A 20,572-nucleotide genomic window follows, 5' to 3' on the forward strand; every position below is an offset into this window, starting at 1 on the left:
TTTTATTTTTTTTCCAGTTTTGGGGTTCAATGATCTCAGGAGTGTATGTGTTTACCAGCTTGTGACATTGCAACATCTAACAGTGTACAGTGAAGGCTTCTTTTGTCTTTTTGAATATTAAATTAAGTGGAAAGATAATGAAGCAGATAACGAGTGTCTGCTCTGTGAAAAAATAATAATGATTCTGGCATTTAGTTATTCTGACGTAATTTGTCATATCTGATCACGACAGTAACTCATAACACTAATATTTTCCCCTGATTGATATTCTGTCATATTCATATCATGCTGTAATGGTGTGTAAATATCTTGCCATGCCTACATGATTGTCACACATAACCAAATTTGACATTTTCACACTAAGTTAGCTTACTTACAAATATTCACTGACAGTATGAATTTATACCAAAGCAGGCGTAGTTAGCTCTTGTTCTTAAAACAGCTCAATCTGGATAGATTGTCTTCAGGGCTTTCACTGTTTCATTAAAAACCTTCCAGCTTCATTTTCCATTGTATAATGTTGGCGATATGTAAATACAGTATGTTTACTTTAGGGACTTGTGCCTAGTTGATTTAGCATATTATGCTGTTGTGTGCATAATTCATGAAGCCAAATAGCATCTAAATGCACAGCAAAGGCAAAAAACCAGTTTGAAACCATGTCATGAGTTCTCTCCTCTCCTCTCCTCCAAATTGAACTAAACCCATATTGTTGCCCCAATATTAAAGCTTTAGTTTGTCATGTATTTACACAAAGAAGATAACATCCCTATTTCATCATGTCAGAACTATACCAAAGCAACAAAGAGTTGTGTAGAAATATTAAATACCTCTTTAATTTCTTTCCTGGGTGAAACTAACTGAACTCCAGAGCCATTTTGAAGTATGACACAGACATGTGTCTTTTTCTTCTGTCCCACCCACATGTTTATTCTCGCTCTACTGTCAGCCTGGGCTACACCAGATTCCTTTTTATCCCTCACTCTCCTTTGGGTGATTGGTTGGCTTTGAGGTAAGACGCACCAGCTACTGTAGTATGAGGGGAAGTCACTGGCTTTGTCCCCAGTGTTGCTGGGAATGCATAAGCTTCATTGGTTGCTGTTGGTAAAGATTAATTAAAATGTCATCTGTCATGTCTGCCATGGCTGAGCAAGGCACTAAGCCCTTCTTCCCTCTGCAGTGTCCACTGATCTCTCTAACACCATATTTGAACTTTTGCTGAAAATGTTTAGGGCAGGTAAATACTTAATATTAACAAAGCATAGGGAGGGAGGTGTACTGTATGATTGTAAAGCTCAAGCTTGACTTAAGCATTCACAGTTGTGAGATGCTAACTTCTTTTTAAAGAAGTGGATAGCAATGCTAGTTGAAGAAGAAACTGTTCCCTGGTAGAAGCTGGATGGCTGTTGTGCATTGTTGCACATTTCTGTGAAGGATACTAATAATACAGACTGGTTCTTTATGTCTATATGTGGCCATTTTGTTTCTTATCCTGTTGTGAAATACTCTTTATAAACAGACCATATTTGTAGGCAGTTTTAAAGCCATCAAGCTCAATAATTCTCTGTTTTCTACTCTTCTCTTTTCAACTCTTTCTCTCGGTCTTTAATATTTTCTTGCCCTTGTGCTGTCTCTCTTTTGTGTTCACTTATTTGTGGTCTGTCTCTTATTCTGTGTCTCTGTCTTTTTTCTCTCCCTTTCTCTTTCTCTGGGGATGCGGATGAAAACCAAGCCTGTTTTATTTTTTCTTCAGAGGGCTCTGAATATTTCAGTTTTGCATTTTCTCTCTTTTTATGTGCTCTCTCTTTTTTCCAGGCCCCTTTGATGTGTCTGTGGATTCGTTATCATTCCGTTTGGATGAGCTCACAGACGCAGATGCGCGGGCACTAGCATGCACTTGCGCACACACGCCGCGTGCGCACACGCTCTCCCTCTGTCTTTTTATACGAGAGACCAGAGGCATCCGCATGCAAGCGTGCATTCTAGTCTGTTTTGTCAGTCTTTTCCATGCCTGCTCCACCCACATTACTGCCCATACAATTCTTAAATACTCTGCTTACATGATGAGAATATTTGCATAAAACAATTAGACTTTTAAGTGTGTTGCATTAACTGTATGTGAAGGTTTATATTATATAGTTCTTTATAGTTTAAAGTTACTTGCCTTGTGTATATCCAGCATGTGGTGCACACTCATACACACACAGGCGGCACGTGGCATTGTGTGGTCAGGGTTGTCCGGAAAACGCCGGTATCCCTGCAGCCCTCCTGTCTGCCAGGCGGCGGGATGGCGGAAGCTCCTTCACCCTCTCCAGCACACACACTCCTCTCTCCTCGCCTCTCTCTTCCTCCCCTTTAAACAGCCGTTGAGGGATGAGAGGACTTCCTCTTTAGAGAAGGCACATCTTTAATTTGAGCCTCCTCTCCTTCCACTTTTCTGACCAGAGATCCATTTAAAGCTAACCGGCCGCCCTGGCGCTGGCACCCCTCTCCTTCCTTTCCCTCTCTGTTTCTCCTTGCCAGGCCTCCCTGACTCTTTTTCTCTGTCCTCTCATCTCACCCTCATCGCTCTGTTATTGATGGTGACACGCTGTCTACCGCTCTAGTGACCACACGCAGTCAGAAACACACACACACACAGTTATTCTCCCAGGAGTCACTGAAGCTGCCATGTGTTTACCTGCTCTCCTGAGCTTTAGAGCATAATATGTTTCAATCTGCCACATACTGTATTAGAAATTCAGCAGCAGTGAATCTTTTTAGTGTATCCTTGGAGGGAAAGGCCCAGCAGCCAGCTGCAACAGTCGTAGTGCATTTCTTGAGTAGAGTTGTCAGTCACACACAGTTTGGGACTGTGGCTCATGAACAAAGGCTCACATATACTCACACACGTGTGTACACCCGTACACACGCGCCTTCCGCCGTCTCTAGAGCGAGACACACACCCAATTCATTTCTGCTCTGCCTTGGAAGTTTAAAAAACTTGCTATTTCTGTGACATCCTCTTTTCCATCTTTCTCTCTCTTTCCTCTTTCTGTCTTTTTCCATCTTAGCCTCTGCACATATCCTTTGTGTCTGTCTGAGCCCGGAAGGCAGTCATGCAACCAGACTGATTAATAATTACAGAGTACACAAAATTGGGAGAGGGAAAAAAAAACAATTTCTTTGTCGTTTGATGTCCGACATGAGAGAGACCAAAATTACAAAGAGACAGAACACTATAAAGAGGAGAGAAAGCTTGCACATTCCTTTTTCAGTCCTCAGCTTCTGTTCTTTGCCTTTTTTAATGCCTCCTTTTGCTGTTTTTATCTCCTCTGTCTTTCTGTTCTATCCTCATAAACACTTAAAGTTGCTGCTTTGACTATGGGAAGTGATTAATCATTCAGCAAAAATGTGAACTTTGTGAATGTGTGTGTTTGCAGCACTGACTTTTTTGTTGTTGTTGTTGTTGTTTCCTTTCCTACCAAATGCAGGCGTATGCGCACAGTTGCATGTCATAGTGCCACCTGGTAGCAAATACAGATAAATATATGGAGAATAGCATCTTAGTCCTCCCCCACTGCCTGTTGTGTCCCCGCTGTAAATTATGAGTAGTTGTACCTCTACAGTAATTGGTTTAAAGTTTCACCCACTGGCCAAAAAACTTCTTCATCCTCCTGCTTGTCTGTCCACAGGGAATAATTGTCCATACACTGTTAGAGTTTTATTTACTTGGGAGCAGGCGAAAAGCGCACTGACACACAGTCACACATATACACAATACTGTACATACCACGTAATGTCTGAAGATATACAAGCACAGCCAGTCATATTCTCTCCCTCCCCAACATTATCATCTTTGTTCATCAATCAGGAGAATGGTTTGGGATTTCAATTGCTGCAGTAGTGAACATGTACTGTAGCAACAAAAGTTGTGTCTTTGCTGACTTGAACAGTTGCACATTCAGTTTGACCTTTGATGAAAATTTCATCAATGCATGCTCTCCTGTTTTCAGTGAGGTGCATCCCTAACATTATTGCAGTGTATTATACACGAGTAGGAGGGACAACGGTGTCAAAGTTCATATTATTCATCTTATTTTAATGGGTTTTTGTATAATAATGTGCTACAGTATAAGTGTAAAAGAAGATGGTCTGCTTTGTTGTACTTAGTTTGCTTTTTTCATCCAACAATCTCCGATCCAACAATTTTGTTGAACTTAAGTGTAGCTGCTGGTGAGGCATTTTTAATATTAAACAAAAAAAAACATTTTACCATATTTATCATAAGACCTGTATTGTTTTTGAGTTATTGACATTCATTTGTGTTAGGGGTTAAAGTAAAGTAATTCATTCTATATGGAGAAAGCTTAAAAATGTTTATTCATATAATGTGGCAATGTGATATAAGTAAGTAAGTACTTTATTTGTATAGCACCCTTCTCAGTACGAATACACAGAGTGCTTCACATTGTAGATAAAACCAACATACAGTACATAACAATACACAATAAAATATAGAAAGTACTGTGCATATTACATAGTAACAGCACAGATAACAACATAGGAAAACATCAGGTGGCACTTGATCGACCCGAGGGGGTCGAGGCAAAAACAATGTTAAATGGGAGGTGAGTCACATCCCACAGCATCTAACACCCAAAAGCCCTTTTAAACAAAAAAGTCTTCAGTTGACCCTTGAAACAGATATATGCTTTAGAACAAGGGAACTGTGGATTCCTACAATAAATATCACAGAACCAGTCAGTAGTTTAATGAAAATAAGTTATGTTGAAAATATATTATATGTTGAGGCTCTCTCTGTTGACAGAAGTGATGTGATGTAAGACATGACTGAATGCTGTCCAGTAAATGTTGTATTTAAATTCAGTTTGTATTTCAGCTACACGTTCTCACTTTTAAGACTTCTCTTTTAACTTCTAACGCTCCAAATTCAATATGAATAACATATGATGAACACTTGGAGCTGAAATTGGGAGCATGTGTTGACAAGATTGCTCATAGTCAACTCTGTGTCCAAGTCAGAAACTATTCATGCGTGATTAGTTTATCTTAGAGGTCGTCATTACAAGGTCATCTGTGATATAATCTGTCTAACACTTGTTTATTCAGTATCTTGAAATCATGTTAAGGCAGTTCAGTACGGTACGGTACGGAGCTTTTAACTGGATACGCAAAAGTCTCTGGTTTCTGCTGATATGTCTCTGTTACCTACAACAGCAAATGAGCCCATCAGTGTGAAGACACGCTATTTCTAAGTAGTCTAATTCTATACCTCTGGAATGCATGGTCGGGTCGCACCACTGACGAAACGATACGAATAGATACATTACCTCATCCATATGCACGCTGCAGATAGCTGCTAAAAAAATTTTTTTTTCAAAGCAAGTCCTGTCTTCTTTCCGACGTTTCCAAAACAAATCTACACATGCGCCAGCCAGACAAACATGTTCACGTAATGCAGTCTTCATTCCGGCATAACACCACTGCTTTCGTCCACAGGGGCCGCCAAAATCAACACTAAATGAAAAGTCACTGTCTTACTTCACATCACTCAGGTGATTTACAAAAATATTGCCTTATTACTGTATACTACTACTTCGAGTTCCTTCAGGCTTTCTACTGTACACTCCATCCATTCACCCTGTGACATGCGCTCCTGTCCCCACAACACCCTGTGTGGGTTGGGCTTGACTGCTGCTTGGTATTGCTGTAAGTGATGTTGTGGCTGGGCCCTCGTAGTCGAGCTCTGACAGCTCTCAGCATGAGGCTGTCCCTCTTAGTATGCCTGTCGATCCACTCCGCTTACAACTCCGTGACCTGACATTTGCCAGCAGTCGCAGCAGCATACCTGCATGGAAGATGCACACACTCACACAAATGTTGATAGTGTGTGAAATGAGCAGATACTGTAGAACTGGATGCAAAAAATGACTTCCCTACATTATAAATAAAATAATTACGGTAATAATTAACAGTCGTTTAAGATGCCATTTAGCATATAAAGAGGTATGATTTTTTTCTGTGTGTGGTAGATTGTACTGGTTGATGTCAGCACCAGATCTTCATACTGTGTGCTGAAGGAACAGGCGGGTGCTTTTCGACATACACTTCTACATCCATCTTCTATTTTCTCCTTTCTTCCTCCTCGGAAATCACTCTAACTACTATTTTGAAAGGCTCTATAAAAATAATGTTCACTTCCTTACTTTCTTAACAAAGTATTTCTGGCCTCCTGGCCTGCAATTGCTTCTCTATGGCCCCATATATTCATTTGTGTGTGTTTGGTTTGAAGGGAGATGGAGAGCCAGTTGGACAGAGCCAGGGAGAGCCAAAGGCAGCAGATCCAGCAGGCTGATACGGCGCTGGAGCAGTTCAAGAAACAGGTGGAGCTCAGCTCTGAGAAGGCCTATGCTGATATGAAACTTCAGGTCTGATGACACAATACACTCACACTGTACATGCACAAAAGCAAAGTTTAAACTTCCTCCTACTCCTTTTCCTGCATGTAAACAATGTTAATAGAGGGAATTATCTGTTTTCCTTTCTTCTCTGCTTTGTTTTTGTTGATTGGTTTTGCTGTCTTTTTTTAATCAGAATCATAATCAAATGTATTGGCCAAATATGTTGCATACAAGGAATTTGACTCTCATGGTGTTTTACATGTACGAAATAAGACAATCAAATCAAAGCATAAAAAGCACAGACATACTTAAAATACATTCCAAGTTAACACTATGAGATGAGTTGAGTCTGGTGCAGTTAGTTTTTTGTGAAGATGCATTTACACGTACAGTACACAGTTTAACTCTAACCCCCTTCCATACAAAAAGCGAGCCGTTTGACAGACAGTAACCCAGACAATGCAGACCCAAACATGCACGTGCACGCCCACATATTACGTAGTTGCAGAGACGCAGCTTGACCACAGATGCAACCAGGCGCCACGCTGGCTATGCTTGAATTCCTCTGTTTTTCTTTCTCTCTCTGTTATGCTCCCTCTTCCTCGCTCCTTCTGTCTAATTATTTGCACCATTAGGCCATCCTACATCCCACCATGGGTCTGTCTCTTCTCTGGCACCTTTCAACTGCTCTCAGAAACTGAGAAATCTATATGTAAGAGCCAAGAACACAATCATCCCAAGGCCATTTACACTCATTTAGTCATTCCAAATGAATAAAATGATTTGTAATCCGGCTCTTTAAGCAGGTGCATTCATTCCTCCGCTGTCACACATTGACCTCACTTCCTTTCGGTGGGCACGATGTGGGCTGGTTAGGTTTCAATGGAGAACAGGTCACACGCATTAAGCAGCCAGGCTAATTAGTACATCAGGCCAGCCTCAGGATCAGCCCTCCACACCGCGTGGGCTGCTGCTTATTGGGAGAGTTTGCCAATCAATACGCACTCAGCTGTAAACTTCTGATGATGTCTTATACGAGTCAGTTTGGCTATAGGCATTTTTTGTTAAGCATTTTATGGCTATACTTGGGTGTGTGTGCTGTATTGACAAGGCAGCGCTGAGTGTGGTCCTGAATGTTTTACAGGGGAGATTAACAAGTTTTAGTCACTGATTAGGGAAGTTTTTCAGCTAATCAGTATGTTGTGGGCACATGTAGCGAGAATTTGTGTGGGAGTCAAATTTATGCTTGGATGTTCGTGGGCACACAAAGCATGCTTAATAGCCCCAGACTGATTTTTGAAATGCTTGCAGTTGTGTATTCAAGGTTAAAGGGCTACTACAATGAGCACAGTTTAATTTCTATACTAGCAGATAATCTCAGTTTACTTTTTTCACTGCTTGAATGCAGGGCTACCTTTTTTAAAAACTTGGGCAGCAAATGATATTTTCTTCTTTTTTTTCACTGCTTGGAAAATAGCTTTATTGCTATATTTCTTCTTTTCTTCTTCTTACTCTTTTTCTCCTGTTCTCATCCTTCCATCCTCTTGCTCACTCCCTCTTTCCCCATTGAGCCCCTGGCATCCCAATCTCCAATCTGACTTTATCCTCAGCCCACATCAAAGCCACTGGAGAAGGGAGCAGTCTCTTCTGCATCCCTGTCATCCTCTCTCCCCTACTTCTCTCCACCCCACTTGTGCATCACTCCATCACATTCTCCTGCTAAGGCTTTAATGTTCCAGAAAGTACTTCAAAAGAAGCTTTTACTCTATTTTTTCATCCTTCTATCTTTCTTCTCATAATTTTCTCCTTCCTCTGTCTACAGATGGTGTTATATCTAAATGGATTATCTGTATCACTCCCTTCCTCTGTCTATCTTTCTCTCATTTTTAAAATCAGCATCCCACTTTTAGACCGCTGTTAAAGGAAAGAGTCTGCCCTATTTTGGTTAGGAAGAAAAAAAAAAAGAAAGCAAGCACCATACGGAATCAAATCTCTGTTGCATGCATAGTTCAAAGGAGGCTTCAGCATTTTAAATGGATTAATCAAAACACATTTAGCATTGCCTGAGCATTACACACAGCATAGCCCAGATACAGAGGCGTTTCAGTAAATTACATTTTCAATTGTTGTTGATTATCATCACCTGAACAGAAAATATGAAAGTAGTAGGGTGTAGAAGAAGTTGAGTTAAATAGCAGGAATACTGTCTAATCCCCTTTTTTCTAGAAAAACAACACATCCACCAAGATCCAGACTCTTATGACTTTCTTATTTTTAACTCTGTCTCTTGTACTAGCAGTTATTTTCTTGCAACTGCGAATATGTGAATGGTAAACTGCTGCTATTACATATTTAATGTTGAATGTATTATTAAACTTTGACATATAGGGTGAATATGTTAATGTGCTGCTACTATAATATCATTACAGTAAGATCACACATAATGTGTTGTCTGCATTTCTTTTTAGTAGCGGTTTATGAATTTCAGCTTAGAGCAGCAGGTTCTGCATGCATTACATCTACTATACTGAATAAACATCTATTAACCAAAACTAATATTGAAGTATGAGATTTTAAGTCAGTTTCTACAATTAGTTTGAGCAACATACCGTAACTGTAATACAGGTTGTGAATCCATCGTAAATGTTTTACACAAACCTTTTACACTGTATACTCAAATGTTTTCTTTCATGGCTTCAGATGGAGAAGGTAGAGGAGGACCTGATCCGCTCCAAGACCCTCAGGGATAACCAGGCCAAAGAGTTCTCCCAGCAACTTGACGCACTCAGACAGAAATATGAACAACAGGTCTGTATGTGTCTGTAGCTTCATGTCCATCTGTTTACATCATGCTTACCCACCTGCATCTGCGTATTTGAATAGTTTTCTCGCTTCTGCGCTGCTGATGTATCCAGGGGTGAAAATTCTCCTCTTGCTACCATCATCATCACCACCACCATCATCATCACATTATTATCAGTGAACACTTGGCCCGTTGGAGCCGAGGGGACTGACATCCATTTGGAATAGTCTTGTTATTCCTCCCCATCTGTTCTGCCTGATTAATTTCTAATGATAAGGGACACGGTTTAGATTAAGCTTAGATTGTGGCTCAATAAATATCTTAAACATTGCCAATTGAAAACTAAAGCAATCTGCATAACAGACGTAGTCGCCTTATCATCCCATCTCTGTCACTCTTGTTCGATTAGGAGTCTAGAGACCATTTTCACAACTCATTGAAATCTAGCTTGCTGATAGGAAGACCATCGGATTCAATTAAACCTCAGAAATGGATATTATCAGACGCAGGCAGTGTCACTGAAGGAGCCACAGAGCATCGTCTATTTCACTTTAACCTCATTGGCCTGCCAGTAGGATTTTATCTTACACTGTATGTACTGTAACAGTCTGATTCAATGATTTAGCCACAAAGGGTGAGTCATTTAATTAACTCTAATCTTGTCCTAAGACAATGACATTGGTTTCCCTGTGTGTTATCTTCTCTGTTCTTTTTATGTTTCATTGTGCAGCTATAACTGATTTATATTCCAAAAATGATTTATTCACTACTTATTCCCCAAATCCCTGTTGGTCAGGTATAAGATACAACATGAAATTAAGAATGGCCCCACCAAGTTTTAAAAGTTACAAATGTGAGTGCAACACTAAGCAAAACTAACAGTGACATCAGTTGAGGTAGAACTAATCAGGTCTGTACAGCAGATAATGGGTTGCTATGAAATGCAAAACTCTACAAAACCCTTGAGTTATTTTTTTTTACATAAAAAATAAGTTGCATCTCTCCAGATGATGCAGTGTAACCATGTGGCACCATGTATACGGGTGTAAGTGGTGTATCATCTCTATTTCCCATCTGTATCCACAGCATGATTGATTTCCAGGCAGTAAACTAGCACTCAGTCTGTCTGTTAATAAGCATGCTAACACTCCTTTCCAGGCCAGATGGAGTTTACACTGCGTGTAATTCATTCTAAATTGTTTAAGTGGAGGCTATAAGGCTTCCATGTTTCCATGAAATACTGGAGAAAAGGTTATCTGTTACTCATATGCTTCATGATTGAGCAGCTATTTCTAATTACTGCATTTATGGGTAAAAAAAAAAAAGATTTCGAAATTACTCAAATTGGATGTAATGTATTATATTGAGTTCTGTTTTTTATTCTTTATAAAAAATATCCAAAAATAAATGCGAGAAAGGTGAGAAATACAGAATTACACTTATGGTCGCAAGAGGATTTTGTTGTAGAAATCAGATAATGTTGGTTAGACACATTACATTTATATCCAATTCGATTTTTTTTCTTCCATCCCTATGTAATGGTCCAGCAACTGTCATTGTTTTATGTGCCAACAACACTAAGTTGTCCTGAGGACTCTCACGTTTTTCTGTCATGTGAAAAACATGTAGGCAATCAAAGCCTTGCAGGAAATATTCAAGCGACGATTTATCATCCGCTGCTACATGGAGTGGGGGTGCAGCTGACAGTTGAAGACAACTACACAGGGTTAGCAGAACATCTGGAAGCTTTTGTCTTAAAGATAAAAAACATATAAAGATGAAGAGCCTGTCTTTGTGATGGTGCTGATATGAGTGCCGGTGACATTAGTTACACAGTTAGAAGGAAAAAGGAAGAGTAAATGTGTCTCTTTATACACTTAAAGATTTTCCATATGCTGCTGTGAGAACAGTTGTTTTATATTATGATTATATTGGTATGCTATATATACTTTGTTTCTGCACACACGCACACAAGCATCATAAGCACTTTGTAATTTTCACCAACATGAACTGAGGTTCCAGACGGGTGCTTGTGCCGTTTAGAGCTGGTTCCTTTTTTTTCTAGAGAGCCACCGTGGATCCAGGTCATAACATCATTGTACTCATTTCTGCTTTCCCAGCAGCACTTGGTGGACTACAGTTTTGCACCCTACATTGGAATTCAAACATTTAGATGTTGATTTAAATTATGATGATCTCATCCCTTGTTGAATATGATAATCTCGTCAGCCACAGCCCCTGACATTAGCAGGAAAGTATTGGTGCTGCCCTTGAACCAGTTTTTCCCCTGGCTGGGAGTGTGGTATGTGTGGACCCGTTATCCCATGTATGTGTGTATTATGCTTCCACTCCAAAATGACTGGTGTCACAAGATTGCAGGGGTCAAGTTTGTCCATTCAGATGCTGACAAAAGAACATTCTCACAAGGGCATCTTCAATGAGACTTTAAAAAGGGAGCTATGTATGAGGGAGTTGTTTTCCAGCTGACCCTCTCGGCAGCCAGACGTCATTGTGACCTGACAGAACTCTACTTTTTGACGTTGGAGTGATGTAGTGGGGTCAAATGGCTGGTCTGGAGTCATGACCTTGAGAGTTAAGAAAAAAATGTTCAACAGCCTCACTCTTCAGATGTGAGGTTGGGGCGATAAATAATCACAAAGTTGAGAAGATAGATTTGCAAGTGTACACACCGTACACAATCACGCTCTCATATCCACAGTCAGCGCCGCTTACCGGCCATGCTGAGTTCAAACCCAACGGTGAGGAAATAAAAGGTTTGTCTCTCTTCCACTCGCCCTCCCCTCTCAAATTCACTCCAGCCTCCCCTGCTGGGACCAGACAGGGCTTCTGTTCTACTCTCCTCTACTCCCTCCTCTTTCCTCCTCCTTCCCAAACATTTCCCCCCTGGGGCTGAAAGAAGCCCATTACCTCACTGTCCTGTCTCAATGCACACACGCACAACCATGTCAGCCTGGGCTGACAGGAGTCGTGCTGTGCTGTAACACCCGACCCACTCTGTATCTGTGGCACCCAGCTGTGCTATAACCGACTCAGTCTTCCTTCATGCCAGTGCCACACCGGTCCCTTTAAGAATCGGAGCACCCAGCATCCTCCTCTGCACGCTGTCGCTACGTGATGTCGCAACCACGCTCCTTGCTGGGTTTGCTCTCTGTCATCTTCTCTCCGTCTTTTCGTTACACTGTTTTTTCTAACAACGGATCTACTTTTCCATCTCTCCATTCTCGTTGCGCCTCAGATCCCCTCTTTCCTTCAAAATCCCCTTGGCCCAAGACTCTAAACAGCAGCCAACAGTAAACCAGGATCTCCTTTCACTGTTGTTTCTGTTGCGGCATGCCCTGCTGTCCTGCTGGGGAGCACTTGAAGCATTTGCCCGGTTATCTATCAGCTGTAACTTTTGCGACTCAATCTGACTGTATGAATCCGTGGGACAACATATTCTGGCTGTGGATCTGATTTGTGTCCTTGAATGAAGGCAGTTCAGATTTGTCTGTCTGGATTATACCGTAGAGAATATCAGCATTGCCGGTTGCGACATGTGGACGATGTTGCCCACATTCTGCATAGTATTCGTCTAATGGAGCTTTTTGGTCTTTTATGTGCTTGGAAAATGGCATGTGCGAGGTATCTAGAGGGTTCAGCATGTGTGTCTGCCATGGCACTAACTGACCCACAGTGATAAAATACTTTTTTTTGCCACCAATGAATCCTCCTATTGCTCTCTTTAATGGGCATTTAGCGAAGCTCTCCCAAAAGCTGAAGGGTAAATTCTTGGATGCCAAAATGAAGTGTCTATTGTGGCCTTCCTCTCAGTGCTGGGGTTGGAATCTGGCTTCCTGTAGATAGCCCCTCATTCATCACCTGCTCTGAATAGCACACAACGTCTGAAGATAGGGCCGTGGATAGAACAGGCACCAGGCATAGAGGCTGTGGATCTCCACTTCTCTGGCAGGCCAGGTAGGGTGCCGTCAAGCACAATGTGCAGGGGATTAGCTTCAAAGCAGGGAAGCGAATGGGCCCCAGGCCCCTGCTGTCCTCTCATGGCTCCGGCTGGGGCTGCACGGCGGGATGGTGTGGGGGTCACTGGTCCCCCCGCCATGGGGGAGTGGGAACAGAACAGAGTCTGGGAAAGGCTTGGGGGCTTGGGGCTGGGAGCTTCGCTGGCATGGCTCACCTCCCAGCAGGTGACAGGGATGCAGACTTGCTTCAGCTGATGCGATGATTAAGCCCTGATAAATCGGCGCTTTACGTCTTATTTGAAGCGTTTTATCTTCACCTACTGTATTGTGTGTCGTTGGTTGTAACTCCAGTCAGACTGAAGTCTTCTGTATGTTTATACGATAGCCAACCCTTCCCATTGATTTGCGCGTTCAGGTCCTTGCGATATTCTGACTTCACGTAGTCTTCATCAGCAGCATAAACTTCAATAATAGTAGCCTGGCGATTCCTGCTTGAGTATAATCCCATTAACTGTGAAAACATGGGAACTGATATTGATTGATGAATGGAATGAATGTATCGGAAACTGAGAGTATAATCACAGGAAAAGGAGTACCAAGAATCTCTTGGCAACTTCCTTGTTCGTCTCAAAGTTTCTGCTGTCCTCACCTCCCTCTCAAGTTTTTTTTTCCTGAATTTGGGTTTATAATGATCATCATAGCCATCGCCTAAGCCGATTTTCGCATGCTGTCAGGCGCATAGCATGGGGCATTGGATAGTTACTGCAGCCAGATGGCTAACCCCTGCCAGCTTGCATGCATAGCCCAAACTAGCTGCTCTTTTATATGCCGATCGCAGAATAGGGCGAGGGGGACAGATTTAAAAAGAGAGAGGAGTGGGACATTAGGGGCCAGTCTGTACAATTGGCAGGAGAGGCGGGAGGGCGGGGGAGCAAGCCAGATGTAAACATATCACATCATGTCTGTCACTCTGTGAGGAAGCGGAAAAAGTTTTCTCGCTTTTTTCCCTCCACCTTCCAACCAGTTTCACCAAGTGTTTGGGCACTTGAGTATTCCGGGTGGAGGGAAGGGGTGTAGAAGGAACAGGACGAAGAAAGGATGGATGGATAGGTGGATGGACAAGTTGTCATGACGACAGGGTTGCGCTGAGTGTGTGTTGGCTGATGAAGTCTCCCTTTGCCTGCTTGTCCAATCAGATGGCTGAGCAGCGCAAGCAGCACGAGCAAGAGAGGACGCGGCTACAGCAGCAGCACAGCACGGAAAAGGACAGCCTGGTCCAGGAGCACCAGCGGGAGGTGAGCAGCCTGGAGAGGCAGGCCAGGGCCGCCCTGCAACAGCACCAACAGCACACCCAGGAGTGGAGGAAGCGCGATGCCCAGGTAGGGGGTCTCCACTGATCCACGTTTGCGCGCACACACATGCTGACCCACCGCTCTCCCGTGGACAACCATTTTGTATTTTGCCCATTGACGTTTCCCTGGTGTTTCAAAAGCACAGCGGGCTAAGACACTTTCCTACTTGACGCTAGATAGATATTGATTTAGGATACAAATCATTTTCCAGTTTGCTGTTTATTTGGCAAAAGCTTTCAGAAGAATTTAGTTGTTGCTCTTGGATTAAAAATCATTTTTGTTTGGGTAATAACAATGGTGCACTTTAGAAAAAGTTGGAAAAAATTGATAAACAAAACAACTTTTAGTGTATTTTTTTCTTTCCCCTGCCTTTCCTTCTTTTCTTTTTTTTTGGATGATAATTTTTTTTTTATCGCAGCAGAGTTTCGTGATAGAAGTGTAAAGACTTGATAAACCCCAGGTAGCCCAATGGAGGAGAAGAAATTTGTTCCGTTAAGCGCCAAGCTTTTATTCCAAAACCTTGGGTAGAATTTCTCTTTTATTTTCCGCTGTACGGTTCTGGACCAAGCGTCAGGCGCTCTGTGCTCCCACCGAAGTGTATCTCTGCATGGCATTCTCCTCTCACCGCAGGTATCCATCTCCCTCCGGAAAACGGTGGTTATTCTCTTATTACAGCATAGACGGCCACAATGAGCGCTTGACATTTGGGTCTATATTAATGGACATCCCTGACACTGAGAATTCTGTTTCCATTTAGCCAAATCAGCAGCAGGTCTTCATCTCATAGCCCTCACTCTGTTTTCGCTTCTCTCTAGCCTGGGCTAGCTTGGAGCCCTGTGGGAAACCATTTGACAAACCAGCCCCCAACTGGGATGGATTGACTTCAGGCTTTCTGATTAAATGGACATTGTCAGCATGCAAAAAATGTTGTTTATTAGAGATAGGGGTTCAGACAGAGATATGTAATACTTGTTTACAAAATGTGCTTACTCCAAATGTGCGCGAGGATGGTTCCAAACAACAAATGAATGGCGAACAAATCCAACTATTACAAACTACATCGACCATATTATAACTATTTTATATTCAATTTTATCATCACCCAGCACAATCAATTTCATCTGGCATTTGAGAGATAAATAATAATAATCATTAATTACAAACAATGTTTTTTTTGTTTTATTTTCAAAAGGTTCACACTTACTCTGTATTGAAGGCAAAAGCTTATTTTAACACTTAAGAATTTTTTCAGGTTGTTATCATTTTGACTCGGTGGTTAACGCATTGTTGATGTTTACATTTTAGTTATCAGGAAAACTACATGGATGGTGCACTGTTACATTCAAAATGACCACCTCGCGTCAGTACAAATGTCAAAACATTCCGACATTTGAAGACATTATTTTATGGGTTACCATTTTGCCACCAGTGTACTACCGTACAAGTTTGCATCCATTGCAGAAGCAAAAACAGTTTTTTAAAATGCTACCAACTGTATGACACGAGGGAAAAATGCTGTTTTTTCCCCCTTTCATTCCCTCTCTAATGTTCCCTTTTCTAATATTTTTGTGAAATGTCTTTCACAGCACTGATGGCACCAGCCAGTGTGTTATTTGGTTTTCTGGAGATGCCGTCACAACGGGACATTTCTGCTGATAACATGCCGTCCTAGTCTTGTCAAAGTGAAGTGTAGTTTGACAAATCTCAGGATCTCAGGAGGCGACAGAAAACAAACTTCCCCAGTACTCATCTCGTATTCTCAATTCCTGTTTGCTCGCGCAGCATTTTGAGCAGCGATCAGACGCCTGCCTAATGTCAGATGTTAAAGCAACAGAAGTCAAGATTTTCACTCAGGCCTTGGAAAGATGGAGGAAGGATTGTGAGGTTTCTGAAACTGTTGGGGATGCGAGCCGGTTTGACTTCCTGTGCGGAGCACTGTTCCATGGATGTTCTGTTAAAATGACAAGAAGCTGACACACCACCAGCAGATATGTATTAAAGATGAGCTTTTTTTTACATTGAGCGAAGCCACTTATTATTAAACACTTTTGCATTACCAAGGTTGTTTACCCCTTGAGAGCTCTGTATCTGTCAAACTCATACTAACCCACAGCTAATGTGGCCCTTCACTGGGATCTTTTTAAACACATAAAACTGTGCTGTGACAGTGGAGAAAATATTAATTGAATTTTGAAAAAAGCAGTATTTTGATGATGCACACAGCAAACACAGGCCCCTCCTTCTCCAGCACATGCTGCAGTTTCTTGTCTGTCATTTCTTTTGTGTTTCTGGGAATCTCGGGTCTTGTTCTGGCCCATCAAACGACACACTCCCGTCCCGCCACACAGGTCAGATGGACGATATTATCAAATGCCATGTCAATAACATGGCAGCTGATGGCAGCTTCGGTGACTAAGCCCAGTCCTCGTTATTTCACCATCTTTCCTTTGCACACTCTGTCTTACTGGAATCAGCGGAGGGACAGTTACAGCTAGGAAGTTGGCTAAAGGAACAGCAAATGTCAGTCACACACTCACGGGATGAGTAATCCCAACTCATCCCTTGATGTGGTTGGACAGTAATGACTGGCATTCCTGACTCCTACGTTATGGTTGGGAAAGAGAGCCAATGTGTTGGAGCGACTGTAGGGAAGAGTTTAAAAGAAATAAAAAAAAGATGTATATGGGAATTGGCTTTCTGTGTGGAGTTTGCATGTTCTCCCCGTGCATGCGTGGGTTCTCTCCGGGTACTCCGGCTTCCTCCCACAGTCTGAAGACATGCAGGTTAGGTTAACTGGCGACTCTAAATTGCCCATAGGTGTGAATGAGAGTGTGAATGGTTGTCTGTCTATATATATGTTAGCCCTGCGATAGACTGGCGATCTGTCCAGGGTGTACCCCGCCTCTCGCCCGAAATCAGCTGAGATAGGCTCCAGCTCACCCGTGACCCTAGTGCAGGATAAGCAGTATAGAAAATGAATGAATGTATGTACATAAGGACACATTGTCCTGATCCCACTAAACTTTGTTATCTAAGAAACCTCGGCTTCACCCACTGTGTAGCTTATGTCCATTATAAAGGCTATGTGATCTATAGGGCTTCTTTTGTTTCCAGGATGATTATGTCCCTACTTTAAGATATCCTTTCTTCCCTCTGCTGATTGATCTTAATGTGTCACACATTATGAAATCTCTGATGAATTAAATTAACCTGCTGGGTTCAAGGCCTGGTATATAGTTGGCTTCCCACTGACTCAGGGGATTAACTTACAATTCCCAGCCTTATGGACCTAAAGCTTACTGTTCTCCTAAAAGAACAAACGACCATACTACTGTTTTTAAAAATACCAGGGCGTGAAAGGAAGCTTTCCGTTGGCTGTCTGTCCAGGATGAAGAAATGTCTTGCCGGTGAAGCCTGTTTGCCCGCAGCCATTTCTGTGTTGTTCTGTTAGCTAATCAATGCCCCCCAGAGGACACAGGAGTTTCATGGACTCTTTTGGAGATCCATCACCAGGATAGCTGGTGACGGATCCTGGTGTGGGGGCCTCTCTTTTTATAGCTCTCCTCTAGAAATATTGTGAAGAAAAAAAGCACAGTGTGTGCACATCCACCCATATGCTACGAGAAATATGTTATACATGGAAAACTCTATTTCATTCAAGTCACGTTGGACAAGAAAGTTTTCACATCAGCTTAGAAACTTTAGTAGCACTTAGTTCATATACCTATACCTATTAGTTAATGTTCTATCCAAAATGAATCTTCTTATCACCTAAGAAAGCATTTTTGGATAATGTAAAAAATAACAAAAACAAATGAGAAAACAATTGAATATATTTCATTGTTGCTATTGTTCTGAATGTACTCCTTTTTGTATCTATGAGGCTTTTCAAATTATTAAACAGTAGTAAGATTTCCACTTAAGAAACTAGGGCCAGCATTATAAATTAATTTGAAGCCTTGTCTTTTTTCCCCCTTTTTTTTTCTTTTTTGTTTGTTCTGCTAAAAACCCATCATTCATATTTTTTTCCCACTAACTCCTCGTCAAAACTCATTTTTATGGGTGTTATTTTCCAGAATAATTATGTCTTTTTTTTTTTCTAAAGGAACGTACAGACCATCTGGACTTCAAACAGCATGGGCGAGAGTGAGAGTCTTGTGAGGTCTTTCTTCTGGGCCTTGATGGACTAAATAACGATGCTGTCAATTTTTCAAAGCGTTTCAATCCTAAATACAGTACGTGACGAAGATGAGTCAAATGAAGAGTGTGATGACAGGATAAGTCAAAGCTAAGAGGATGCCTGATGAAGAGATCAAAGCACATAGCTAGACTCGTGTGGACATTGATTGTCTCTGCGCATGTGTGTATTGTCATTTACCAAATGATTGGTCCCTGAGATCTGGTTTTGTCAAGTTGAGTTTTGTCTTGTTGCTCAGTGATCTCCAGTAGATGAGTATCCCACTGAGCTGGCATGTCACTGTGATTCGTTAAATGACTTCATCACATTGTCCCATACACATCTGAGTATTAATGTTAGGACTCAGCTGATGTTATTTATTTATGTTTTTTCTTTTTCTTTTTCACTCAGAGCGATTGATCATGAGCGAAGTCATCAGTGACTGATGCTCTGTGATGTGTTGAGTGTTACAGTACACTCTCTTTCAAACCATTCGTGACGGCATTTAGTATGTGCATATATCACATACTGGATTTCAGCCAGATTAATTTTTATCTGGCCGACAACAGTGAAACATTCATTATGGCACTCTTAAGTTCATTTTGCGTAGTTCAATCAAATATCATTCAGTATTAGGTACGAAAAATGACTTGTTCTTTCGAGGTAGAAGAACACAATATCAGTACATTGTACACATAAAATACTGTGTACATAATGCTGCCTGGCTGCTTATTCCCCCATAACACTTTGTTTCTAAGGTTCTGCAAGTAAGGGACGTATGGTTAGAGTTATCAGGGAGCTAGATATAGCCTGTAGTGTTAAACACTGCAGTTTTAGGCAATGATCAGTGTGCAGATGATGTAATGGAAATAGTCTCTCCATTTCAGAAATATGCTAATTTGCTTTCAGTTAAGAGATAGATGCCACTTACATGTCCATGCACTTTCAACTAATCTAAGTCATTCAACATGCTTTCAGTGTTCAAGGTAAGCTAAGCTAAACACCTCCTGCTTCTGGGTCAGTTATTAGTGCATGGACATACAGTTGATCAAAGTTGTTTAATCCATAAAAAGGAGTATCACTTACCCAATCATTCTGTGTCTTTGAAATGAAAAACAAAGTGGAAAAAGTCCAGACAAAAGTCAAGTGTCAGGCAAAGTTGAAGTGAGGTAAAATTGTTCTCCCTGTCCCTGTTGGTGTCTCTGTTAAAATTTAAAAGATGGCTTTGTTCCATATAACAGTGCCTGTGGACCAGAATTAATTTACTGGCATTCGTAGGTGTAATAGAACCATTATGAATGCTATTAGTTAGACCTTGAATTGTTGTTAAATCAAATTAATCGAAATAAGAAAACAGACATGCTCTAAAACAAATGCTCCTCTGTTATCAATTATGTGAACAGCATCAAATCAAATGTAATTTATGGTCTTCATTCAAAGACAGCATGCATATCAGATGAGTGCAGAGGTGACATCAGTGCAGTGGTTGTAATTAATTAAACACCTCCACTTTTATTACCAGCACTTCCTGGTTGTTCAATCCAGAAAGAAATGCAACGGAAGTAAAAACATGGGTTCAAATGTTATCAGGAAAAATCATAAAGCACCTTTGAGTTACTGAGGAAAGAGCTGTGTCATACAATATTTTAAAATGTCTTGATAAGAATATCTACAGTGTAAATGCAGTGTCGTTCTTTACATCTGCACTTGACTCAGTGACATTTTCTCTTGACTGAACGTATATGGTCCATTAGCCAGTGTCCCATCCTCCTCTACTCGTCTGTTCTTCTGTTCTGCCAGTCTTTTGTCTTCTTAGCTGACACAGTGTGACCCAATATATTTCATTTGACACTCTCCTA

The 20,572-nt window shown here is 41.4% G+C and overlaps 1 protein-coding gene across 1 annotated transcript in view; it reads left to right on the forward strand.

Moving 5' to 3' along the window:
* cep112 (centrosomal protein 112) overlaps window positions 1-20,572 on the forward strand; it is a 96,401-nt gene that overhangs the window by 36,612 nt on the left and 39,217 nt on the right. The window contains exons 18-20 of the mRNA XM_083977565.1: window positions 6,296-6,431; window positions 9,105-9,212; window positions 14,381-14,563. Of these exons, the coding sequence (XP_083833691.1) occupies window positions 6,296-6,431; window positions 9,105-9,212; window positions 14,381-14,563 (427 nt within the window). The remainder of the gene's footprint in view (window positions 1-6,295; window positions 6,432-9,104; window positions 9,213-14,380; window positions 14,564-20,572) is intronic.

This window comes from Trachurus trachurus (assembly GCF_905171665.1).
Source record: "Trachurus trachurus genome assembly, chromosome: 8".
NCBI classification, from domain to species: Eukaryota; Metazoa; Chordata; class Actinopteri; order Carangiformes; family Carangidae; genus Trachurus; species Trachurus trachurus.